Source organism: Ictalurus furcatus, chromosome 13 (genome assembly GCF_023375685.1).
Source record: "Ictalurus furcatus strain D&B chromosome 13, Billie_1.0, whole genome shotgun sequence".
Lineage (NCBI taxonomy): Eukaryota > Metazoa > Chordata > Actinopteri > Siluriformes > Ictaluridae > Ictalurus > Ictalurus furcatus.
In genome coordinates, this window is record NC_071267.1 from 24,786,692 (window position 1) to 24,806,691 (window position 20,000).

At 38.2% G+C, this 20,000-nt stretch overlaps 1 protein-coding gene across 2 annotated transcripts; it reads right to left on the reverse strand.

Moving 5' to 3' along the window:
* Positions 1 to 1,138: 1,138 nt before the first annotated feature.
* si:ch211-250n8.1 (uncharacterized) lies at positions 1,139 to 16,951 on the reverse strand. Of its 2 annotated transcripts, none has more exons than XM_053640442.1 (16): positions 16,791 to 16,951; positions 12,394 to 12,498; positions 10,859 to 10,934; positions 9,442 to 9,598; positions 9,316 to 9,361; positions 9,142 to 9,200; positions 8,538 to 8,573; positions 8,402 to 8,454; positions 8,068 to 8,200; positions 5,971 to 6,176; positions 5,826 to 5,871; positions 5,144 to 5,209; positions 3,179 to 3,238; positions 2,999 to 3,081; positions 2,211 to 2,293; positions 1,139 to 1,616 (listed from the first exon to the last, which is right to left on the reverse strand). In XM_053640442.1, the coding sequence occupies exons 1-16, from the start codon at positions 16,825 to 16,827 to the stop codon at positions 1,582 to 1,584; spliced, it is 1,281 nt and encodes a 426-aa protein (XP_053496417.1). In that variant the 5' UTR covers positions 16,828 to 16,951; the 3' UTR covers positions 1,139 to 1,581. The 2 variants fall into 2 exon arrangements, with proteins under 2 accessions (XP_053496417.1, XP_053496416.1); XM_053640441.1 differs by having other exon boundaries at positions 2,999 to 3,084.
* Positions 16,952 to 20,000: the final 3,049 nt, after the last annotated feature.

Consider the following 20,000-nt stretch of genomic DNA (forward strand, 5'->3'; position numbering starts at 1 on the left):
TATACAGGTTTGTTTGTTTGTTTGTTTAAACTCATCTGTATCCTCTCCTCCCAAATTCTTCTGAGGTTTCATTATCACAACGGTTATGTAATAAAAACATCTGGCCTATTCAGACTTTTCATTCTTATTTTTTACTAAAACAATTTGATAACTAAATAACAAGCAACAAACACTGCAACACTTCTTTAAACAAGAGTTACACACTGAGTTGCATTAAAATTGAGTAAAGTTAAAAATAACAATAATATATAAATAAAAACTTGCGTTCTGGTTACTGACACATTTTTTTTAAATGTTATGACAACGACAAGTGTGGAAAAAAAGTCAAAATCTTCAATATATATTTGGTTCGTTACAGCAGCGATATACAGTAGACTATGGAAATACACTCATCATCCAATTTATTAGGAACATCTGTACACCTGCACATTTATGCAGTTATCTAATCAGCCAGTCATGTGGCATCAGAATAATGTAAAAAATAACAGGTCAAGAGCTTCAATTAATGTTCACATCAAACTTCAGAACGGGGAAAAAATGTGATCTCTGTGACTTTAATCATGGCCTGGTTGTTAGTATCAGATGGGCTGGTTTGAGTGTTTCAGAAACTGCTGATCTCCTGGGATTTTCACACACAACAGTCTCTAGAGTTTACACATAATGGTGCGAAAAACAAAAAAACATCCTGTGTGCAGGTTGATGCACCTTGCTGATGAGAGAAATCAGAGGAGAGTTACCAGACTGGTGTGAGCTGCCAGGAAGTCTATAGTAGCTCAAAGAAACACTCTTTACAACCGTGGTGAGCAGAAAAGCATCTCAGAATGCATAACACATTAAACCTTGAGATGGATGAGCTACAACAGCAGAAGACCACATCAGGTTCCACGAACAGGAATCTGATGCTATCATGGGCATGGACAGTTGAAGCTTAGAAAAAAAAAAAGTCTCCTGATCTTTTTCAAGTCTTCAACTATACAGTTTGGATGAGTCGGTACTCATCCAAACTGTATAGTTGAAGACTTGAAAAAAATCAGGAGACTTTTTTTTTTCTAAGCTTCAACTGTCCGGTTAGTGCTGCTGCAACATGACTGGCTGATTAGATAAGTGCATGAATATGCAGGTGTACAGCTGTTCCTAATAAAGTGGATGGTGAGAGTAGATGTAAAATCTCTTCACATAATCATGAGTCTCCGTTTTCGCATGTGGGTGTGTGGTAAGGGATGTGATAGAGATGAGTTATCTTTTTCTTTCATGTGTAAAAAGACATTGTGCTAAAATTATTCCACCACCAAAATAATAACGTGCTCAGCGGTGATCCGTCAGTAATCACACATTAATCATAAAAAATAAAGGAACTCTTGAGGGCATATACATATATTACTGATAAGAACCTTCAGGTTTATTAAAGAAACTGACAAAGACATCAAATTTAGCATTGAGAAAATAATTTTAGTGTTCCAGCTTTAATATAAAAAATGTTATTTTCAAAAGGGACATTTTGACCCAAACAGGAGATGAGGGTGAAGGTAAGCACTGTAGATTGGAAAACCTCTCAGTGTTGTCAGAGCTTATGTAGTTTCCTCACACGAACCATTCTGTGCTTTTAAACCCCGCAGCTGTGGGAATAAAAAGGCACAGTAGAGCTCAGGAAAGGACGAATAGATAAACAAAGCGATATGGATCAAATAATGCAAATTCTGTACAAATTCCAACTGTAGTCCATCAGGCAGGACATGTCTGGTGTCCAACCTTTGTGTCATTAGTTTTGCTATGGCGCTAGACGTTTAACGTAGTTAACATTTTTAAGTAAAGACTAAAACACTCGGGGGTGGTGTGATGTGGAGTTACTGTGTTACCAGCACAAAGTTGATTTATTTTCCTATAGCAGCGTGTCTATAAGTTGTATTCCTCTTATACCAAAGCAGTTTGCCGACAATTATAATTTTGCATTAATTAAACACCAACAGGAGTAGTATTTATCCGTTTAGAGATGTTTAACGCTGTGGAATGTCCACGAAGTGAGTTCCTGTTATGACGGCTATAACCGATGGCTTAAAGTTTCCCCAACCTCTAATGTTGTCAGTGTTAAATAAATATTGCTGCACTAAAGACAAGCAATTTGGACACCAAACATGGCTACCTTGGCTATAATTAACGCAAGGTTTCCAGAAACATCCCTTTAAAGGTATGAGTGAGATTTGGTTCCTCACCGATGCGGTGGATGATCTCCTCACACTCAGTGCTGGATGCAGCCTGCAGAACCACACAGCAGAAACCCGTATCTGGAGTATCTCTGGAACAGGAAATAAAAGAATCGACACTCAGTGTTAATATTGACCCGGCTAATCAAGTGCAAGTGTTGACGTTTCTGCTTCTACTGAGATGTAACTGAAACACGGAAATGCTTTTCCTTTTCCAGTTAGCATTACAGTGGATCCTCACAACTTTATATTATTACACTTAGAGTTATTATCTCTGTTCTCTAGGATGATGTGGGGGGTTGGGGGTGGAATAAATAAACATAGATACATGGTTTTGGAGATCCATTCATCCATTTTCTATACCGCTTATCCTACTGCGTCACGCGGAACCTGGAGCCTATCCCAGGGAGTATCGGGCACAAGGTGGAGTACACCCTGGACGGGGTGCCAATCCATCACAGGGCACAATCACATTCACACACCCATTCATACACTATGGATACGCCAATCAGTCTACCATACATGTCTTTGGACTGGGGGAGGAAACCAGAGTACCCGCACACACAGGGCAGCGGCAGGAATCAAACCCCCAACCCTGGAGGTGTGATGCGGACATGCTAACCATGAAGCCACCGTGTGCACTGGTTTTGGAGATTTTATCCCTAAATACATCTGATATGCTAATGTAATATTTTAGAATTCTAGTATTTATAGTATATAGCATATATTATTATTATTATTATTATTATTATTATTATTATTATGAATAAAACGAGTAATGTGATTCAGACGCCTACCCTACACAGAAAGCGAAGATGGTGAAATCTGGCTGGCTGAATCTCCCCACACATGAAATCTCAGGAAAGTGGTGTTGGAACAGCTGCTGTTTAAAATAAAATACTCTCTTATTATTATCATCCTTATATTATCTTTACGTACATGTTTGAATTTCCCCATTAAAAAAAATAGCTCCAAACCTCTTTGTTGGATTTATCAGTGCAGGTCAGGTGTGTCTCCTTCACATCCAACAGCACGTCCTGAGAAAATCAGAGTGAAAGGCTTATTTGCGTTTTCACTCACATGGTTTGCTCATACGCTGCAAACTTATTTCATTTACATTACAAGTCAAAAGTTTGGAAATACCAGCTTGTAGCAGAGTTTTCTTCATTTATGCTCTTTTATAGTAATGGAATAATCGTGACCAAGAAAAGTATTAAACAAATCGAAATTAAATTAAAAACAGTATTTCTGAAGAAGCTTTGCATACTTTCGACAAGCTCTATTAAGTTCTAAATGTTTGGAAACACAACTTAATTTTCAGTAAAATCTACTAATTAAAAATAAATATGTACATGGACATTAACTTCACTATTTGCATTTGTCTTAGAAACTAATTTTAACCCTTGACCTTGTATTAATTAAGTATTAATCATTATATAACTGTGTTTACATGCACTGTAATACAACCCCAATTCCCAAAAAGTTGGGACGCTGGGTAAAATGTAAATAAAAACAGAATGCAATGATTTGCAAATCTCATAAACCCGTATGGTATTCACAATAGAACACAGAAAACATATCAAATGTTTAAACTGGGGAAATGTACCATTTTAAGGAAAAAATAAGGCAATTTTGAATTTGGTGGCTGCAACACGTGTCAAACAAGTTGCACATCTGGAAAGGCACCATCAATGCTGAAAGGTATGTAGAGGTTTTAGAGCAACGTCTGCTTCCATCCAGATTCCATCCCATCTTTACTTCTGAGAGACTCTGCCTCTCTAAGATACTCTTTTTATACCCAATCATGTTACTGACCTGTTCCCAATTAACCTAATTAGTTGCAAAATCTTCCTCCAGCTGTTTCTTTTTAGTAACACTTACTTTTCCAGCCTTTTGCTTCCTCCGTCCCAACTTTTTTGAGACGTGTTGCGGCCGTCAAATTCAAAATTTCCTTAAAACGGTACATTTCCTCAGTTTAAACATTTGATATGTTTTCTATGTTCTATTATGAATACCGTACAGGTTTATTTTATTTGCAAATCATTGCATTCTGTTTTTATTTACATTTTCCACAGCGTCCCAACTTTTCTGGAACTGGGGTTGTAATATCATCATTATTATATAATATTATTTCAGCAGTTATTCATGTTGTCTTTATTTTAACGTGTTGATGGGCTGTTGTTCTATTTCTGATCTTTTCCCTATAATCAGTAGTGTTATTATTATTATTATTATTATTAAACATTACTGTTCCAAGTAGCAAAATGAATATGAATTATTATTAATTATTATGACTATAAAACATTCAAATCAATCTTAATATTATTTATCATCATTACAGTAACATTTCATCTAACATGGTATTCGAGCAGTATGTAACTGTTAATGATATCATTCTTTGAATTTATTGGCTCACTACTACTACATCTGCATAAAATAGGGCGTTTCATGCAAATAATATGCAAATGTGATAAACTGTGGTATGTTATATGAGGGTGAGTAAAAGAAAATAAAACAAATAGCTGTCACAAAAGTGTTGAATTTTTCTACACAATTTCCATTTAGTTCAATGCAAGTGTTTTAGTGCTAGTGTACGGATTAATCGAAGAAAAGCATCTAATTAAATTCTTTCTGTCGTACTTTTAAGGTTTTCATTTGACTCACACTTGTATATGCGACTGGTCATCAAGCCAATTTCATAGATGAGTAAGAACAGTCTGTGCATCATTATATGATTAAGTCCCTATCACTCTGGGTTTTCAAAATGCGGTTTTAGCAATCCAATACACTTATTTTCTGATTCTGATGCTAATGTTTATTGATAACATTAGGTCATATTATGGCAAATGCTACATTTGAGATGATGTATTATTACAAAAAAAACCCCCAAAAAAACCACAAAAAAAACATGAGTCTTCTTTGCTGGTTGGGTGTAATCATACCTTCCTGCTCTGCCTCTTTTGTAGCACAGCGGGTATGGCGTATTGCAAAACCTCCTTCCCTCCATACTGACACAAACAGGAAAAAGGGGATTAATTAGTCAGCTTCACTCTTTACAAACTAAGAGCCATATTCAGAGAGGATTTAAAATAGGAATTCAGGTATTCAAACGTAACGACAAATGTACTGTGAGAGGTAAGCACATGGGGGGAAGTTTGCCTAAAACAGAGGAGTGTTTATGTAAGAAAACACAGGTATTGTGTTTAAATACGAAACACAAGTGTTTCTGTTTTGTCCAGTTTTGCCCTTACACTTAAGCCAATTTGTTCTATTCTTTTTGGGGTTTTTTTGGCTTAAAGGCAAGTGCTTGTATTTGAAGATGGTGGTCTGGATGCTACTGTAATATATAGGCATGTATATGTGCTGCCTCTGATGCTTCTACTGAATAAAACACAAGCGCTACACACGAGTGCTTTCCATAATCTGTATGAGAAGCCCTGAAAATGAACTTAAGCAGGTGTGTATCCCGTCTCTGAATACCCATAACTTTCCCTCTGTAAATATTGAAGTAAAATAAATTGCCAGCCCGAAATAATCAATCAGTAAATTCTATTCCTGAGCAGTGATAGTGATTATGAATTGGCACTTAGTGAAAAACGAGTGCACAGTTAATATTTACTGTACCATTCCTATGTTTGTTTTTCCTAACAGCTGCACTGCATACAGGATCCTGTTAACAGAATAACAGCAGAAGAGTTTTACCCACAAATGAAAATCACTCATAAGTCTTCATTGACAGTGAGCATACAGATGTCTTGGAGTTTCTCACCGTCCCTCTTTGACACACTGGCTCTGGCTGTCACGCTGCCCTGGGGGTTTGGGAAGAGGCGAGCCAAACTCCAGCGAGGGATTCTCCTGTTTTAGCTGGCGTAAAAGCGGCAGCAAGGGGCGATACACAGCGCCGTTCTCACCTCTCCAGCGCAATAGGCGCAGGAACAGGGGCTGTCCTTTTAATCTGGACAGCACCACACCTGCCTTTACACAACACACAATGGTAAAGTTGATTAGAAACTAAATAATGCCTGCATCGTTACAAGTTACATAGTTACAAATCGGGTGCCAACACATCGTGTCATGAAGAAATGGCTTACTGACTTACTAAAATACTAAAATAAACTTACTATGCTTGATTTAAAAATAATATATATATATATATATATATATATATATATATATATATATATATATATATATATATATATATATTCGTCCAATCAGCATGGCTGAATCCTCTAATATTTACAAAAATGTAATTAAAAAAGAAAATAATATTAGGGGAAATAATCAATTGATACAAAAAAATGTCCAACCGATTGAAATATGAAAGTTTTAACACCTCACAATACTGACAATACTCACAATACGATGGTAATAACTTACAAAATCAATATCGTATTGTCATTTAAGTTTATGATTTCCTTTATTGTCATTTCTCTGCCCGTGGATACATACATAAAAAATGAAATGCTGTTTCTCCCAGACCAAACAGTGCAGAACAGATGAAGAATAATGTCTAGAATAGAGAAAGTCTATGAAAAGTTGAATACAGTGTTCAGCATTGAATTTATTTGTGATGTCATACTCCAATGTAATGGATGATGGCTCATATGAAAATAGACCCTCGGGGCTTTGAGAATTTGCGGTTATTATTAAGTATTACTTTTTTTTTTTTTACACCTAGCCTGCTAGTTTGAAATGTTATAGTGAAAAGCTTAAGTTGTTTTATCTCTGTCCCAGTGTTATTGTGGAGACGTGTGAATTGTTTGCCCAGCATGGATCTCAAACCCCTCCCGTTTCCCATCGCCCTGCTCTGCAGCAGCTAAACACAGAGTCACGATACTCTACACACAGAAACCCAACAGTGTCCTGACTCATTTTATGACAGACTCACGGCAATAAAACAATTTATTACTTTATACTGATTGAAAATGTCTGATAAATCAATTTCCATTCGACTGGCCGGCATGGAACACTGCGTGAAAGGGTTAAAAAGTTTAAAAACCATACAATAGAAATATCAAATTATATAATATATACAGCTGCATATCAAAAGGGACCGTGTTTTTGGTTCTAGAAGAGGCTTCAACAAACGCATCTTGCACCACCAGCTAAGATCATATCACAGATTTATACCATAGCGCTCAGTTGTCAATACTATGGAAAGTTACCGGTTCAATCCGATAATTCACAGCGACTTTCCACATAATCTAAGGATAATAATAAATGGATAAAAAAAAAAAAAAAACATCTTTCATTTAGCATTTGTGAAGTTTTCAAACATGGGAAAGTTTTCAGAACAGAGAAAGTTTGTGATTTCCGGGTCTCCGAGTAACACAAATAGCTGATTTTTTATTTTTTTTTTAAACTAACCTGTTTTGCAGATACTCAATGTAAATATATAACAAACAGATAAAAAAGTATGACGTCTTCCATTAATAAGTAAAAAAATAAAGTTAGTGTTGGCAAATCATTGTGGTATAAGAGGAATAAAACGGAGATGTTGCTGTTTATAGGGAAATAATCAACTTCAGGGTGGTAACAATAACTCCGCTTCACACCACTACTGTTTGTTGATTCATTTCCTATAACACCATGCCCCCTAAGTGTTTTCTTCGTTACATTGATCAGCCCTAGTGCAAACACAATAACACAAACCCTGCCTTTACACAACACTGAGTGGCATCAGCGCTATCTGCCTATACATGACATCACTGTTTTAAACATGAATAGACTGAAATCGCTCATCTGCGTAGTTATAGTACACAGAGAAAAAGTTCAATTGAAAAATAAAATAACAATAAGCAAAACGTATGAAATATAACTCTTACATAATATACATAAATAGATCATGAGGCTAAATCCGAACCTTTCCATTGCTGGAATTTCTCAGTGATATGCCGTTGATTTCATCGATGATGTCTCCAGGCTCTGCAAACATGTCCGCCTGAGCCACACCACCTCGGAGCAGCTCCAACACAAACACACGCCTGTCCAGATATCTGAGAGAAACAGAGGAAGCATGAGAAAGGCAGATAACCGAGACTCAGACAGAACACAGAACACATCATGTTAGCAAAGAGTCATCACGTTCAAGCAGAATTAAGGTTAGAAAGTGCGTGTAAGTGTGCAGAAGCATGTGCGATGTGCAGAAATCCTCAGCGTGAAAGCTGAGAGAGACATGCTGCTGTAGGCATGCTAACCTGAGAACCATCCCCAGTTCGCGACACGGCACGGCCTCATACGTTTCACACACCTATAACACACGAGTAGGCTTTTATCATGCATTATCACATGCACATAGTGCTAATTATGCAAGTCGCGATGCTTCAGACTTACCGGGAGCAGCCAGCTCTCATCCAGAAAGCTGCAGTTCTGAGGATATGGACAGGACGTTAAAATGGGATCAGTTTATTTAGGGGTGTAAAGATTTCTCTTCTAAGTTCAGTTAACACATATGCATCAGTTTTTATCACTAGTGTTTATTATTTAGATTCAGTCCCAGTGAAGGAGGTGTGGCCTCTTTGCTGTCAGTCCCAGTGAAGGAGGTGTGGCCTCTTTGCTGTCAGTCCCAGTGAAGGAGGTGTGGCCTCTTTGCTGTCAGTCCCAGTGAAGGAGGTGTGGCCTCTTTGCTGTCAGTCCTAGTTAAGGAAGTGTGGCCTCTTTGCTGTCAGTCCTAGTAAAGGAGGTGTGGCCTCTTTGCTGTCAGTCCCAGTGAAGGAGGTGTGGCCTCTTTGCTGTCAGTCCTAGTTAAGGAAGTGTGGCCTCTTTGCTGTCAGTCCCAGTGAAGGAGGTGTGGCCTCTTTGCTGTCAGTCCCAGTGAAGGAGGTGTGGCCTCTTTGCTGTCAGTCCTAGTTAAGGAAGTGTGGCCTCTTTACTGTCAGTCCCAGTGAAGGAGGTGTGGCCTCTTTGCTACAGTGTTGCATTCAGAGCAGATGTTTACCTGTATGTTGAGCTTGAACTCCATTTCAGCGAGAACCAGACACAGAGAGAGAAAAGGCTCTAAAAGGTGAAAAAAAAACAAACAAAAAAAAAACACCACAAAATAATTGTTTCAATGTTAGAGGCTTTATAAGTATATCAAATACAAGTTTATTACTGAGATTAAAAGCCTCACCTACAAATTCCTCATTCCGCAATACAGAAATATCAGGACTGTACCACTGCAAATGGGCAAATGAATGACAATTATTTATTTTATGAACTGATCCAGTACAAGTAAAACAGCAATGATCTTACTGACCTCCATGATGCTGGATGTGTGTAGCAGATGGTTGACTACATTTCCCAGAGTTTTCCTGCTCAGCATTAAGCGGATGAAGTAGCGTCCCCGGCCCTGAGCGCTCAGGAGTTTGGGACACGCTGTGGTCTGTTGCACAGCTAAAGAGACAGCGCTCAGCCTTCAGAAGCAACAGTGGGGTATAAAATGAATTTTGAAGATGACTGATCAGGATAATCAGGTGCCATTGGCTATCCTGGTACTTGGCAGAATTCACAATGCCATCAATCGACACAAGACAAAACATCACTGATCCACCATTATATTTAAAAGTGAGTTTGGGTTTTTTTCCCCCCTTGTGTGCTGATGGTGTTCATGGCCAAAACGTTCAGTTTAAGTTTTAATAGTGAAGTTCAGGAGCTGCAGTTTGTAAGTTTCTGTCACGATGTAGATGCAAATGCAATGTGACAGTTTATTAAAACAAAGTCCAGCAAACAAATCCAATACGATAGGCAGGTGCAAGGTCAAAGCAGGGAAATGGGTCAGGCCAAAAAAACCAAGCAAAGTCAAAAAACCAGAACAGCAAACATAAACAACGGCTTGGTTAGTCAGAGTAAATACAACTGAGCATTACTTCGCAAAGTTCAAAGTGACTGAAGTTCCTGTTATAAAGGGTGGTGTGCGAGTGTGTGTGATTAATCATTAGTACTCTTAGACTGAGAGCATGCCGGTGTGCGACGTTGGGAGTTGTACTCTTTGTCTGCCATGTTTGTAGGCGGCGGTGCATTCTGGGAATTCAGAAAAAGAGTTCTGAAACGGAGTGGGCCTGACAGTTTCTCTCAGGAAGAGCTTCTTTCATGCAACCCTTACAAGCAACATGTTGTGATAGTGGTGTTTAATAGATTACTTTGAAACTGGACAAAACCAAGAATCAGCTAAGCTGTGCAATACTGAATACTGTGCGTCTTTGCCGGAATCGCCATCCTCATCCAACCAATTTGAACTATTTATGTATGTTTTTTTAATATCCATGACCTATATGACTTGTGCAGGTCAATAAGTCACTCGTGTGGGATTTTATATTCATGCAACCTTATCCTTGTCCCACAAGGAAACAGGATATGTTCAAAACCAGTTAGCCAGAAATGATCTTAGGGCAGCACGGTTGCCTCACAGCTCCCGGGTCCTGGGTTCGATCATGAGCGCAGGTGTGGAGTATCACATGTTCTCCCTTTGGGTTTTCTCCGTGTGGTCCGTTTCCCTCCAGCCTCTCAAAAACATGCCAGTAGGTGGATTGGCTAAGATAAATTGCCACTAGGTATCGCACCCAGTGTTGTGTGTGTGTGTGTGTGTGTGTGTGTGTGTGTGTGGTTCCATGCGATGGACTAGCATCGCACCCAGTGTTTCCAGGATTGTAATACATTGTGAGACTAAGACTGACCTTCCACATGTGTCCAGTTGAACTAACTGCTCAAAACAACACCAGTAGTCTCTGTGTGTCAAACTCAGCACCGGTTCTGCGGGCAGGAAAGGAAGAAAAAAACAAAAAACAAATCAAGTTCAAATGCTATCACAGTACACAATGCTGTGAAAAAGTATTTGCCCCGATCCTGATTTCTTCTGTTTTTGTATATATCTCATACTAAAGAGTTTTAGATCTTCAAACGAAATCTAAGATAAAACAACCTGAGTAAACACAAAATGCTGTTTTTAAATGATAATGTTATTTATTGCAGCAAAAAAGTTATCCGATTCCAACTGTGCATGTGTGAAAATGTATTTGCCCCTGTAGTTACTAATTCCCCAAATTTAATAATGAAGTTCAACTGGACTAAATGCAACCAGACCTGATTACTGCAAACCCTATTCAATCAAATCAATACTAAAATAGAACTTTTTCCACAGGATAGGTTAAAAAGCATTGGTTAAACGGTCTTACCCAGTAACACATTGTACCAAAATTGAAAGAAATTCCAGAAGTGACGAGGAAGAAGGTGATTGAAATACATCAGTCTGTAATTACAGTATAGGTCATCATAGACATCATTACATGCGTGTATGTATGCGCTGTGTTGCATGAGAGTGTAAGTGTGTTCATGAGAAATTCTGTGAGGTCCTGTGAGTTGCTATCAGGCATTAGAGTGTTCTTGTCTTATAAAACCGTGTGTGTGTAAATCTTCACAAACGTGCTTTAGCTTACATAGAAAATATTACAGCATCAAGCGAGATGTCAGACCTGTATTATATTAAATAATTAAAAACTGAAGCGTTTTGTTCCACTTATACCATAGCACTTAGCCAATTCTATTAATTAAAAAAAACTAAACATCATTCTTTTTATCCGTTTATAGTTACACTTAACGTTATGGAATGTTCACAAAGAAGTTACTTCCTCTTACAACATATGTTATAGCAGCTATAAACAGTAGCTCCTTCGACCATCCTCTCTTTTCTCTGTCTTATGAAGTTATTACGACAAACATAGCTGCTGCTTGTCATGTTACCTAGAAACAGGAAATTCCTCTGTCCTGAAAACGTTCCTGTGTTTAAAAACGGTTACAGCTTTACTTCTGACTGTTACAAAGTGCTGATACTGTCCATAAATGCTACATAAACATCTCCTTACAGAGGTTTATGTTGAGCATCCGCTATTCAAATCCCTGGTGTATGTTGATGCTTTAGAAATGTTAATATGTTGGAACCATACTAACCTTGCAGCCTGAACTATTGACAGAGCTGCTGTTATAGAAAATGAATCAACACCTTCTAACCAATCAGAATCGAGAATTTAACAGCGCTGCAGTGTAAAGCTGATAAATGCACTACTGATTTATGTATGCGCCTCGAGGTCACGGTTGCGTCCCTGGTTTAAAAGAAATAGTTGAGAACCCGGAGGAAATGTGTGTGTATGTGTGAGTGTGTGTATGGGATGGAGTTATAGTGTATGGTGATGAAGGAAAGAAAGTCTGTTCTCACGCTGCAGTCCTTTACGCAGAATAAGCTCCAGGAGCTCGCAGCATGAAGCCAGATGAGGACTTGAGTCAGTCACGGTGTCTTCAGCCTGCAGCTCCAAAATACACACTGCACACCAGACACTGAGTTATAGAGCATATTCATACAGGTATGAGAGATAATTCAATGGAATTATTACGTTTGTGCTAATATGATTTGCTGTGCTATGATTAAATGATAGTAAAGTTATTCGTGCGCCTGGATATTGTGCCATAGAGAACTTGGGTTGCTGACTCATTCCAGCAAGGTGTTCCAGGAAGTGTTATTCCATTATCAAATAAATCTGCCAATACACATGAACCATAATAAACCACACATACTTTACACTATGTTTCATGATGTTGAAGTCTCTGAGCTTGGCCTTGTGAATTGTATATATGTCTGCTTTTTATTTTCCCTTACTTTTAAGGACTTTTAGTATTTTTTCCAGTTCATGGTTGCTTTGATAACTATAACTTTAATGTTAATATTATGTTACTTATCTAAAACTACTGTTATAATTAATGCTTAAAGTACTAAGTAGTAGTATTAGTAGTAGTAGTAGTACAAGGATAAGGAGGAAGACAAGTAGTATTATTAGTAGTAGTAACAGTAGCAGTAGGAGGCGGAGTATAAGTAGTGAAAGTAATTAGTATTAGTAGTAATATTATTATTATTACTACTACTAGTAGTAATATTAGCAGTAGGAGAAAGAGGAGGAGTAGTAGGAGGAGAGTGAGGAGGAACTATAAGTAGGAGGAGGAGGAGGAGGAGAAGGAGTATAAGTAGTAGTAGGAGGAGAATGAGGAGGAGTATACATAGTAGTAGGAGGAGAATGAGGAGGAGTATACGTAGTAGTAGGAGGAGAATGAGGAGGAGTATACGTAGTAGTAGGAGGAGAATGAGGAGGAGGAGTATAAGGAGGAGGAGGAGAAGGAGGAGGAGTATACGTAGTAGTAGGAGGAGAATGAGGAGGAGGAGTATAAGGAGGAGGAGGAGAAGGAGGAGGAGTATAAGTAGTAATAGGAGGAGAACGAGGAGGAGTATAAGTAGTAATAGGAGGAGGAGGAAGAGGAGGAGTATAAGTAGTAATAGGAGGAGAAGGAGGAGGAGTATAAGTAGTAGTAGTAGGAGGAGGAGGAGTATAAGTAGTAGTAGGAGGAGAAGGAGGAGGAGTATAAGTAGTAGTAGGAGGAGAAGGAGGAGGAGTATAAGTAGTAGTAGGAGGAGAATGAGGAGGAGTATATGTAGTAGTAGGAGGAGAATGAGGAGGAGTATACGTAGTAGTAGGAGGAGAAGGAGGAGGAGGAGTATAAGGAGGAGGAGTATAAGTAGGAATAGGAGGAGGAGGAGTATAAGTAGTAGGAGGAGTAAAAGTAGTAGCAGCAGTAGTGGGAGGATGAGTATAATCAGTAGTAGGAAGAGTATATGTAGTTGTAAGAGGAGGAGTAGAAGTTGCTGTAGTAGGAGGAGGAGGATGAGTATAAGCAGTATGAGGAGGAGTATAATTGTTAGGAGGGGAGGAGGAAAAGTATAAGTAGTAGTAGGAGAAGTATAAGTAGTAGAGAAGGAAGAGGAGAAGTATAAGTAGTATGAGAAGGAGTAGAAGGTAGAAGAAGAGGAGGAGCAGCCGCAGTAGTAAAAAGACGTAGTATTAGTAATAGTAGTAGTAATTGTCGTAGCAGTAAGTAGTAGACGATACTGTAGTAGCAGTAAGTAGTAGTAGTAGAAGAAGTATTGAGTACATGCTATAGCCTTAAGGACAGCTGCTACACCTGGCTTTGTAAATCAGCCTGTTCACTGACTATTTTTAAAACAAATATTGACACTGGGACAAGTGTGAACATCATTATTCACATATGTGCAGAGAAGGCTAACACTGTAGACTGGCTGCATCCCAAATGTCACTTTGTTCTCTTCATAGCACACTATGTAGGATGTGAAATATAATGACATTACCACCTTTGTGGTGCAATATCCAATATTTAAAAAAAAACAACTGTAGCCTAATAACATGTTAACTATATAATAATAATAATAATAATAATAATAATAATAATAATAATAATAATGACTTGGGAAAGTTAGTTAGTTAGTTAGTTTTGGGTTTGCAGCATAATCACAAAGACATCAGAAATCACGAGTGGCATATATAAACAACATACACAATATAAAGAAAATTAAAAATTGTAAAACTTTAAAGAGGAATAATGAATGGAATGCCAGACCAGCTGGTCATCAGTTAACAACTACTAAAGGAAGAATTTAAAAATGTAATTGCTTGAGGGATAAAAGATCATTTAGACCTGTTTTTCATACAATGGGGAACACAATACCATCGGCCAGATGGCAATAATTCAAACGCAGACGCCAAAGGATGCTCTTAACACTCACTCTTTATAACTACTTTCTGTACTCTGTAACGTAATCCCTAACAATTTACTTGCCATTGTTACCACTTTTCCTCAATGTACCTCGGTAGCATTACCATACCAACAAATAATACAGAATGTCATAACACTTTCAATAAAAGCACCACAAAACATCATTAAAGGAGAGTAATTTCTTTAGGAAACACGTTCTCTGTTGTGTCTTCTTACTTATATAATCGGTCCACATGTCCCATTTAAGCTTGTGGTCAAGCACTATACCAGTGTATTCATAATCTGTAACTGACTGAATTGGCTCCCCATTAATTAATGTAGGATGTGATATTTTCTGCTCTCTGAAATCAATAATCTCCTTTGTTTTGGAGATATTTAGGAGACGATTTGATTTCTCACACCAGTTCTCACACACAAAAACTCAAGGACAGGCCCATGCTCTTCCTCCTCATCATGTAAAAGGCTCACTAAAGCAATATCATCTGCATACTTAATGATATATCTATTCATAAAAGTACTTAAAATAAATAATAACTGTGATAAAACACATCCCTGAGGTAATCATTTTATCAGAAGTAGACCCACCTGTCTTAACCTGCAGGGTTCTGGTACTGAGGAAATCGGCCCCCCACATAATCAGCCTACTTTCAAGTAAAAAGTCTTTTGCCAGTATAACTGCTAATGTACTAGGGGAAACGCAGATGAGAAATCTACAAATAAAACTTTACCATGAGTCTTTGGTTTCTCTAAGTGAGAATGCAGCAGATGCAATACAATCGAGATTGCATCCTCTACCCTCCTAGAAGCTTGATATCCAAATTCCCGAGGATCTCTTTTTCACTAAGAGTTCAAAACACTTCATCTCCAGTGATGTCAATGCTATCGGTCGAAAATCATTTAATCCTGAAAGTCTAATAACTTTTGCTACTGGAACTATTGTAGATGTTTTCCATAAAGCAGGAACAATACCAGTATTATAAGATGCCCTAAAACTATCAGTAAAAACTGGCACTAACTGGGCAGCACAACGCTTTAAAACATTACCATAGATCTTATCTGGGCCTGGACTTTTTTTTTTTTTACGAGGATTACATTTTCTAAAAATCTGACTGACCTCTAGCTTATTAATATAAAGACCAGCGGAAAACACGAGTTGTAGGTAATAGCGACATCGCAGAAACAGCATCTGATTGGCCATCTTCAGCTCCTCATTATTTTGCAGCACCAAAGGCTATGTACCTCTCCCCTTATGGGGAACATTTGTCATAATCTTAATTTCCTTAAGAGCCAAGTATGTCTAGAGTTACCAGATGTCAAAAATGCCTCTTATAAATTTTTTGCTTATAAATATGCTTATCTATTTGTATTTGCCTTCATTTTGATCTGCCCCTGTCCCTTAATGTCCCTTAATGTTATCACATCCTGATTTCTATAAACCTTACCTTTCTTATTTATGTGGAGGTCTTTAATTCTTTAAATGCCCAAGGTTTATCATTAGGGTAGACTTTGAAAATCTTAGTAGAGATGACAGAATCAACATGTCCACTGTCTCAACCTGTTCATTAACATCTACACTACCAAAGACCTCCCACGGTGTAGCCTACATTCAAAGCATCCCTGCAAAGCCATTGTACTGTCATTATCCCACACTTTAACAGTCTTTTCCTGAGGCTTCTTCCTTTTCAAGTAACCTCTAATAAACAGGGAGGAGATAGACTACACTGTGATTAGACGCCCCCTAGTGGAGGGAGAAGAGATGACATATAAGCCTTTTTGACAGCTCCATAACACATATCTAAAGTCTTTTTTTTTTTTTTTTTTTTCTAGTGGGGCAGTCAACATATTGATACATAAACTCTTCTTAACATTGCAGTTATTAAAATCACCCAGAATAAACTTAGGAGCATCAGGAGAAATTGTCTCAAGGGAAAGGATCAGATATGATCATTATTACTAATTGGGAATGCAATGCTGGGGAAGCAGCATATGAACTCTTACCTTTCAGTGTCTCGATAAGCGGGTCTTTAGCTGGCATTGCTCTTAATTCTCTTATTCCCTAGGAAACAGTCTCAGGTACGCATGGACGCACATTTCCGCGAATACGCTGGCATTTCATCCACTGATCCGGAGGTTGTTAGAACATAGACGTAGTATAGAGTAAAAAGCTAACATGTAGCAAAATAAAAACGTGTCCTTCTTTAAGCCTGGGCTGAAGAGACCGAGCTCAGATGAAGAGGGTAATTATGCAGAATATGAGGTTATGAATGCGCGTTATGTACGCCTGCGTTTAAGCAAATCTGGTCTTTAAGCAGTTCAACCATCACCACCCCTTCCTTTACAAACATGTGTTTTTGGCGCCCTCTGGTGCCTGGAATTAGATTTCAGAAAATATTCGTTACCCAATTAAATAAGCAGCGTTGTGGTTTGAAAACACAATATGAATATGGCCAAAAGTTTCTAGACACCTGACCATCACATCCATACAGTATGCGGCTCTTCCCCAAACTGCTGGAGTTACACAATTGTATAGGATGTATCCGTATGCTGTAGCGTTACAATTTCCCTTCACTGGAACTAAGAGGCACAAACCTGTTCCAGCATGACAATGTCCTAACCCTAACCCTTTTGCCAAGATTGGACTGGAAGAACTCGAGTGTCCTGCACAGAGCCCTGACCTCAACAACTCTGAACACCTTTGGGATGAACTGGAACACCGACTGCGCTCCAATATCAGTGTCTGATCTCATTTGTGGCTGAATGAAGACAAATTTTCTTGTGGAAAACCTTCCCAGAAGAGTGGAGGTTATTATAACAACAAAAGAGGGACTACATCTGGAAGGGGATGTTCAACAATTACATATGGGTATGATAGTCAGGTGTCCACATACTTTTGGACATATAGTGTGTATCAAGAGTGTTTTAATACATAGATTTACACTAAGGTGTACCAACATCTACCTGGATAGAGACCCCAGGACAGATCCGCTCATGTTCGAGTCAGAGACCCTAGAGCTGTGAGGTGGCAGTGTTACTTACTGTACCACCATACTGCATAGCCAATGACTCTTATACTGGGTAATAATATCTGACACGGTTAATATTATTTTATTTGTCTCATTTAAGTCAGTTTATTATATTAATATTTAGATCCTTAGCTATTTGAGTCTGCTGATTTGTGGCTCGAATGGATTTTTGTTATATACTCGATGGACACTTTAATATTGTTCATGGAGCCTCATTGCTCAATCTTTAGAAAAGTTGTGTGTAAATATTTTCATAGCCAGACTGACCTAAAAATTCCAGTCAGTTTTATTAACTCCTCTCCATACTCACACGCACATGTTGATAAAAATGCCCAATCAGCCATAAATTACCACAGACATTCATGTCACAGCTGATTTACATTTAGCCACACCCACAAAACCCCATCAAAGTGACCTGATATGACAGAATAAGTCTAAGCGATGAAAGAGTGTCTCCCAAAGGTGGTGTGCACTCAATGCTCCAGTAATGCAGCTCAGCCACTGCAGCTTGTTGACTACCACGGACACAAACATAATCTTCCTCCTTTTACAGGGTGCCATTACTTTTGTCCTAACTGGATGGCTAATGGCAATACGTGAACTGGCAAGTTATTTATCTTATTTGAAGTCATTAATATGAAATGATAACGTTGGACAAAATGCCCCTGTGAAAAATTTACAACTAAACACGTTCATATCCAGCTCGATAAATGAGGTGATATACCATTTGTAGCTTCTCACTCGTCAGTCAGAATGAAGTGAAATATTTGAATAAAAGGTTGTAAGTGCACCAAAGTGTGATTGGTCACCAAAGCATATATACTTTGCTAAGTCTGGGGAAACAACAGCAACATCGCTTAATCGAACAATCTCCATATAAACCCTGTAAAAGTTAATATAACCCAAGTGCTCTTCCTTGCTGAGCCACAAGGACACTGAGAGACCAAGTCATCTTCATAAAGGCTAATCTAATACACATCAGCACTCCACAGAACCACTTCAGAGCGTGATTGTCCCTGCTGCTTCCTCCATCACTGCTGATTTGAACCATCAGGTTCAGGTCAGTATGTTCTCACACTCATGGAGATCAGACATGTGGAGCTGCATTAGGCCTGAGAGCATCCTGCAGAGAGGACAGATGACAAGCTCACAAGTGAATCCATTAAATGCTGGAGCAGCTCTCTGAGGTGCTCTAGAAGAACCTGTTGACCTGAAGAGAAACGGCGAAGAGAAAAATCCGTTCCAATTAGTATCATCGTGTTTTTCTTTTGATGAGTAGAACTACAGAAAATAAGCTCTTTTGCTTTGATAACACAATCCACAATGCCAAATCCCTTCCACTTGTTACTTATGGGGTCAGAAGTCGGTATTTTCATCCAATAACATAGTCTGACGCCTCTACTTGAAGTAAACGTAAACGTATTTTTCCAAAATGACATGCAAATGGTTTTATTTAGGCTACTTTCTAACCTTGCCTTTAAGGAGGCACATTACACAACGGACAGCGGTAAAAACGCTTGCCATGCCGAAATGGGCATCGATTTCGTGAACAGATGTTGGTTGTCTGAATGTTCACGATGCTCCTGCAGTCCTCACATCATCATCAAAACAGAGAAGAGAGACTACACAGAATGTTTTAAAAATTCTATATGACTGGAAAAATAAATGAAAGAAATTTCGACAGACGTGAGTGCATGAATTGGTGATTATTTTCCACTGATGTGAAGAGAAGTCAGTGAGGCTCGTGTTTAAATACAGTAGTATGAGTGAATTTTGCTGATAATCAAAGTGAGAACTCATTCCCCAGTATAAACTGTGCTCTTTCAAATTTGGCATTAATACTGCTTTTTCAGTAAAGCAGTATTAAGTAGATTAAGTTAAAAATAAAAAAAAGAGGTTGGTGAGGCAGCTTTCAATGGGATTGAAATGAAAGATTTAAATTTAAATGAATTTTTCTCCTTTTTTGTACTTTTGGGGTTATACTACTAATTCAGTAGTATTCATATAGTAAAAAATGTCAAGATGTGACTGTGTGAAGGGTTTTCTTAGGCCTCCTCACTTTTATTAGATTTCATTTTGTTGTTCTTGAGAAAAAAAAATGATCATGTGTTTGAATAATAATGAAGTTATTAACACTAAGAAATGACACATATGGAGTTTGCGTGAACTCCAAGAAAAGTGTCAG

Excerpts from the sequence above, each read along its gene's own strand:
- si:ch211-250n8.1 (XM_053640441.1), bottom strand. The coding sequence starts at position 16,827 with ATGCCAGCTAAAGACCCGCTTATCGAGACACTGAAAG. Across the intron at positions 5,872-5,970 it reads CAGTGTGTCAAAGAGGGACG|GATCCTGTATGCAGTGCAGC; the intron begins GTGAGAAACTCC and ends TTCTGTTAACAG. Across the intron at positions 1,617-2,210 it reads GGAGATCATCCACCGCATCG|CTGCGGGGTTTAAAAGCACA; the intron begins GTGAGGAACCAA and ends TTATTCCCACAG.